Source organism: Octopus bimaculoides, chromosome 8 (assembly GCF_001194135.2).
Source record: "Octopus bimaculoides isolate UCB-OBI-ISO-001 chromosome 8, ASM119413v2, whole genome shotgun sequence".
In the NCBI taxonomy this organism is placed as follows: Eukaryota; Metazoa; Mollusca; class Cephalopoda; order Octopoda; family Octopodidae; genus Octopus; species Octopus bimaculoides.
The window spans coordinates 42,637,432-42,644,378 of record NC_068988.1 but is presented as its reverse complement, the minus strand read 5'-3'; the positions used below and the strand labels follow the sequence as shown (position 1 = coordinate 42,644,378).

General features: G+C 35.5%; 1 protein-coding gene across 1 annotated transcript in view; it reads left to right on the top strand.

Annotated features, from left to right (window-relative positions):
- Nucleotides 1-1,310: 1,310 nt before the first annotated feature.
- Nucleotides 1,311-6,947, top strand: part of LOC106882333 (deoxyhypusine hydroxylase) — a 23,324-nt gene continuing 17,687 nt past the window's right edge. Inside the window, exon 1 of the mRNA XM_014932977.2 lies at nt 1,311-2,318. Coding sequence (XP_014788463.2) covers nt 1,973-2,318 — 346 coding nt within the window. The 5' untranslated portion in view covers nt 1,311-1,972. The remainder of the gene's footprint in view (nt 2,319-6,947) is intronic.

The window sequence follows — 6,947 nt, the reverse complement described above, 5'->3', positions numbered from 1 at the left end:
AATGGGTACCAATCTACTGCAGAAAACATTCACAATTAACTCGGTATTTCGGGATCTCTTTCTGTCACATGAAAGTGTTCTGTTCCAGAAATATATGCAGTTGATTTGAACTCACAAACTAGTATTGAGTCGTGAGATATTATTAATTAGTTTAGTCTGAAGGAAAAGATTATGTGACATACCCGCTACAAGTGTGCCTTCTTTCTATTGACTTTCTTTCATCATAACTTCCAGAAAAATAAATATTTTTTAATGAAATTTTCTACAAATACGCTTTAGATGGTGTTGATGTAGATTAAATCGAAATTTACTGTGGAAAAAAAATAATTGGAAAGTCTTCTGCCTGTTTTCCGATGGTAGAATAGCAGATTCACACGAGTTTGCTTGGTTTCCTCATGTCTTTCCGAAAAATGGATATTCTTTTGATAAAATTTTCCGAAACTATTTCTCAGATGGTGTGGATTACGACTATATCGGAATTTAATATGAAAAAAAAAAAATATATATATAGGCACGTACACATACACACTCACAGATATCTACAAAATGCAACTTGAAATTTCGAGAAAAATTGTGTGTCAGTATGTATGTGTGCCTGCCCAACAATTTTATTTTTTACACTAAACTTCGATAAAATCCTAATGTACACCATCTGAGGGTAGAAAATTTCAGAAAAACAATATCCATTTTTTCCGAAAGTTAAGAGGAAACAAAACCGGCTTTAGGGAATTTTCGCAACTCCTCTCACTACCCTCGAAAATATTTTTTTCATAACAAATTCCGATATAATCGGAATCTTCACCATCTGAAGCGTATTTATAGAAAAGTCATTAAAAAATATTTGTTTTTCTGGAAGTTATGAGGAAACAAAGTCGAGGTGGGGGAACACTTGTGTAAGTATGCCATGTTATATTAATAGCCTTCACATGCCTCCGAAACCAGTGAGATTGGGAGGTCAAGCTTCTTTCAGCTACTGACCATTTAGCAAAGTCGCCTCTACACCGAAAATATAACGATTTCCAATAAAGGTACATGGCAATATAGTTTCGAGTGAGAAGGGGGAGTACAGACGATTTTATTGGCCTCAAGACCTGAATAATATTAATATAATCGACATTGGCGGGTATTTTAAGTCAGAACATGAAGGGACCTAAATAGAGCGGCGATCCTTCGGAGATGGTTTCACAAAACTGAAAGTATTTGTTCGGCAATTTCCGTAATGTTTTTTTTTTCAGCTCACATACAGATCAATAACACACATACACAAATATACATACATGGACATGAACACATACATACATGTACTTACATACAAAAATAGACGTGCATACACATAAATACATACACAGAAACATGCATATACAAACAATACATAAATATAAGCGATTCGCGAAAACATAAACCATGTATGTGTATTTATGTATGTGAGTGAGTATGCGTTGGAGTCTGTTTTACAGTTCAACTCGCTCGTCGACATGAAAGACAATGATTGTACGTATATGCGAGTGAATGTGCGACCGTGTTTTACATTGTTCAACTAAAAGAAATTAGAGAAATATAAAAAAAAAAAATTACGGAAATAAACGAATAGTTTCAGTTTTGTGAGACCATCTCCGAAGGATCGCCAAATTGTGCGTATAATGTTATCTGTAGATCTAACGATCATGTCGTCTAGTGCAGAAAAATAAAAATTTCTAACACAGGTACAAGACTACAATTTTTTTAAAGAGGACTTGTAGTTGGTTAAATCGATGTCAGCACTTTATCAACTTCAGAAAATAAAAAAAATAAAAAGAGGCAACCTTTTAGGAGTTTGAACTCAAAGCATAACTAGACACAATCCATTGCTACATGGAATATATCCCTACCAACGCCTCCACTGGTTACGCTATTCCATCAGTCTGGTTTGAAAAAAATGGAAAAGAAAAGAAAAAAAATAATAATTAGGAGATGGTGTTAGAATGAAGACAGTATGAATTACCGCCCCTTGCTCTCTCAATGTGACAACACGTGCGAGACAAACATGGCAGCCATTGAGAGAATGCGAAATTCCAACGATTCCATATCACAGATCGCCTCCGTACTGCGCGATCAGAACCAACCGCTCACAGAACGATTTCGAGCCTTGTTTACCCTTCGCAATCTTGGTGGAAAGAAAGCCATCAATGCAATTGCAGGTACTTTCTCTGACCCTTCGGCACTGTTGAAACACGAACTAGCTTACTGTCTTGGTCAAATGCAGGACGATTACGCTGTTTCGATCCTCACAGAAGTACTTGAAGACGAAAACCAAGAAGTAATTGTGCGGCACGAAGCAGGTGAGCTTTCATCCTCTTTCGCTATCTCTACTTTACTTTAGAAACTTTTTTTTTATAAAAATAAACAAAATAGCGATTAATTTGACGTTTATTGTATATAAAAGAATATATATATAACTATCTTACGTGCGCAGGTATATATATATATCTATATTTATTTATATATATATATATACACATACACACGTTTGTATCTGCATTCTTATTTCTTTCGTTTACTTCTGTTTTGTTTGTAAATTTTGATTTTTAAAAATTCTGTTTACAATAAATTTAATATCCCAATTATATAACTTAAGGGGTTTGACATTATATATATATTTATATATATATCAGTGTGAGCATATGCAGGTACGGATATTTCCCTGTTAATGGTAGTGAAAATGTAATGTGTTATACATAGTTATAGATATATACACACACGTACTTACGTAAATATATATACACATGTCAAACATATATGAGTGTGTATTTCTGAAAATATCGGTCTATCTAAATGTATATGTATTTGTGTAAAGTTAGGAACTGTTAGATACGTTCGTAAATAACACGCATACACACCAACCAGGAACTGTCGTTTAACTCTCTCCATACAAGATTCGCATGAGCTACTTACATCAGTTTTTGGACACATACAGTCACACAATATGTCTGAATACTTGAAAGGTGAAGACAATGATTATGATTAAAAGATCTTCAACTCTTCTTTTAGGTGGCCTTTTAGAAGTATACTTTGGACACCCATATATCTATTCATAAGCATTCACACGCTTGCACACTTACGTATGTAGTAACTACTGGAGTTAAAACAACTGCATATTATGTGTGTGTGTATTTATAACTAAAGAAAAAGATAAGTAAATATTAAATAACACAAGTAAAAGAACAACCACACACACACACACACTTTATATATATATATTTCTATTGTGAACTCTATATAGTTTCTCGGGTAGCTGACATCAATACAGAGTAACTTACACAAACGGAAAACTACAATGAAGGAACGAATGTCTAACAAAAACAGTAATAATAGATAATATATAAACTCGCAGTTTACACATTTTTTTTAATAGTTTAGTTTGTCGCCATTGCGCCTCATTCAGTGATTAAATATATCAGCTTGTTGCTTTTTGAGGTCGATTTAAAAGACGTTCCCCTCCCCACATAAAACGTGCCTATGTAAGAAATTATTACTGTTATTAATTTATTATTATTAATGGAAGGTTTGAGAATGATATGGAATAATGATTGTTCTTTCCTAATGTCGATATAGATATTGACAAAGAAAGAGTATAGAACTCAATGAAGTCGGCTGTAGTATACGTAACTACACCTTTGGATATTTTTTTTATCGATTCCGAGTGACTTTGAACTCAAAACAATATATTAGATAAACTCAAGTTTCGTATCCTCCTTAAACCTTAAACAAGCATTGTCAACTTAGGACACACCCCTACGAATGATAGAATACATGATATATTCAGTATGTTTCCGGTGAAACGAAGTTTACACTTTGTAAATCGTGACGTGGGGTGAGAGAGGAAAGACTCCGCCTCTCGTGCTTGTGTCATGTAAACATTTAAAACCCTAAACATGCGTATCGAACTTCATACACCCAACCCCGGTTTTAATAAGAAATGAACTAGTTAAAGAAATGTTTTTCATAGCTCTATAAGAAAAACAAAATATGCTTTCATATCTCTCTGTAAAAGAAGAAAAAATGTGTGATTTAATTAAAATATATCAAGTTGTTACGGAGTTGTACTTGTTTACAAGTGACTTGATCTGAAGTCGAAATGTATTAGTAACACTAAAATATATTACTATCACAATTTTCTTATTAGTTTAGTCAGTGCCCCGTGGCTTTCGTGAGCTCTCTAAAACTTGGCATTCGTTGATTGGCAGGAAAGACGTACTGAGACGAAAACCAAAGGTTGATATTTGAGAGAAAAGGATTAAACATGGTGGTTACAGTGAGGTTGAGTGGATACTATAGGTGATAAGAAGGGAGAGTGCTGTGGTGGCCATTGTAGCACCACTAGAACAGACAGGAAACAGTACGTTTGTGACAATTTCTTGTCAGTCAAATGAGTGGCGTCTTTCTGTATGTGGTGTAAGGATGTGTCTGTTATTCCAAATGTGGCAACAGTACTCAGTTGTGGGTTTCACTTGTACTTGCTAAAGAGTTAGTAATTATTACGGACTGAAGTATTTCCTGGCTTTGAAGAGAAAGGCTCGTAGTCTTTGAGATGCAGACTTAGCTTTGTGCATTCAGTAAATGATCCTCGATTATGATGAGGCCTTGCATTTGAAGCAAATTGTGAGGGCCGTAGGTTGCACATGCCTTGTATTTTAGTGAGGGAATGCGGCGCAATAAAGTTTTCTTGGTATGTGTAGTAATTGTGTTTCTTTTGATGTTGAGGAGGACAAGATTGACAAAAACAAAGGACAGTATAATGTATCTGTGTGTGTGTATGTGTTTTAAATGGCTATCATGACTTCTCAGTGATGTAATCGATTCAGTTTCTTTTATATCATTATCATTTAACATCAGCTTTCCATGCTGGCATGAGTTGGATGGTTTGACAGGAGCTGGCTTGACGGAAGACTGCACCATGCTTCAGTGTCTGTTTTGGAATGGTTTTTACGGCTGGATGCCCTTCCTTACACCAACCACCCCACAAAGTGGACAGGGGTGCATTTAACGTGGTACCAGCATAGGTGAGGTCAGTTTAGCCTGGTTTTTATAGCTGGATGCCCTTCTAAACACCGACTACTTTATAGTGTAGACTGGATGCTTTTTACATGGCGAATAATTTCTATATTTTCAAATGGTTGTCATTCTTGTTTGTAATCTGACTAAGTAAACCTATGACATGTCAATAGTCAACCAAAGTATAAGATATCATCTGCAAGTTAAAAGTTCCAAGTATGCTAAACCAAGAACTATATTGCACATTCAATATGCAATTGTTAATTTTGTGATGCGAAGTTACAGTCTGTGTATGTTGTACTCTTGTTGTTGTCCAGTCTTTTTTCTGTATGCCAGTTGATGTTTAGCCCTAAGTAAGTCCTGATCCAACAGATCTATGATCAAATGCAATCCACTTGTGACTGGCTCATTTAGGACTACATTGTCTCTTGAGACCTCGTGTTCTAAGATCATTGAGCATCATTATTTCAAGGAGATTGGATTGCTGATTCAAGCAGGTCAAGCAGTTACGTAAAGGTTAGCTCATCACCTAGTGGTCATAGGATAATCAAAGAGGACTCTGTCTGAACAGCACTCATTGCTATCTCTGTCAAGAAAACGGAAAATTGGCACAATTAGTTAAATGCCAGACATGCAGTGTTTAGCTACATTTCTTCACATTCCATTTTCATATCTGATTGAGGTTAGCAGTACCTTTTATCTTTCTGGATGGGGGAGTTGATAAAATAAACATTAATCAAAATATTGGTGGTAGTTTCATCACCCTGTTTCCTTATTTCTTCTATCAAAATGTGTGGCTTTGTTGTAGTGTTAGAAACCCTTATTGGCATCAAAGTAAGTCTAGTCCCAATTCTTAATAGACACTGCTTTGCTTTTACTGCAACAACAACATGCAAGCTCATCAGATACCTATCTTGGTATGATGTCCTGAGCCTGAGTCAGAAACTCAAACCCTCAACATAATATTTACTGTGTCCTTTGACACAAAAAAAAAATGAAGGCAAAGCTAAGTGTTGGGCTTGATCACCACATAACCATATCCTTTTCTCCACTTCTCTGTAAAATTGGTTATAGTTTTTATATCAGTATTAAAACAGAGTAAGTATATACAGGAGTACTAAGTTCAATCACTCTCTATCTCTGTCTTTCTTTTTCAATATATATCATCATTTTCATTTTAATGTTCAATTTTTCTATGCTATCATAGGTTATCGGATGCTCTTCCTGTCACCAACCCTCACCTGTTTCCAGTTAAAGTATCATTCCCTGGGGTGTTTCAAATGACAAACAGCTAAACACGTTGACATATTTTCACAGCAGATTGTAAAACAAAAGCAATGTCTGCTTTTAATTTGTAATTGAATTTGATTTTACTTATTCATTGCCATGGCATACCAGCAAATGGTTCTTACACTATTTGTATGAAGTCATAGATTGGTTTTTCAGTTTGTCTCCAGTTTGATTCAGGTATGTGATGTCGATACGTCGCAAAAATGGCAAAATATTGGTATTCAGCACTCCTGGGTGGGATTGGAGATGAGTTGTCACCGGCACACTATACACCAGCAAAACACTATACACCAGCAAACAAGCAAAACACATACATTATGTGCAATTGATAATCTATATATATATATATCTATAGGCGCTGACGTTGCTTCCCAACCACATGGTTCCAGGTTCAGTCCCACTATGTGGCACCTTGGGCAAGTGTTGGCAAAAGAGACTGATAGAATAAGTACTGGTCCTGAAGTTGATTTGTTCGACTAAAAAAACCCTTCAAGGCAGTGCTCCAGCATGGTCGCAATCAAATGACTGAAACATGTAAAAGAATATATCACCATTATCATTTAATGTCTGTTAAATGATGCTGCTGCTGCTGATGATGATTATTCTTTTACACACACACACACACA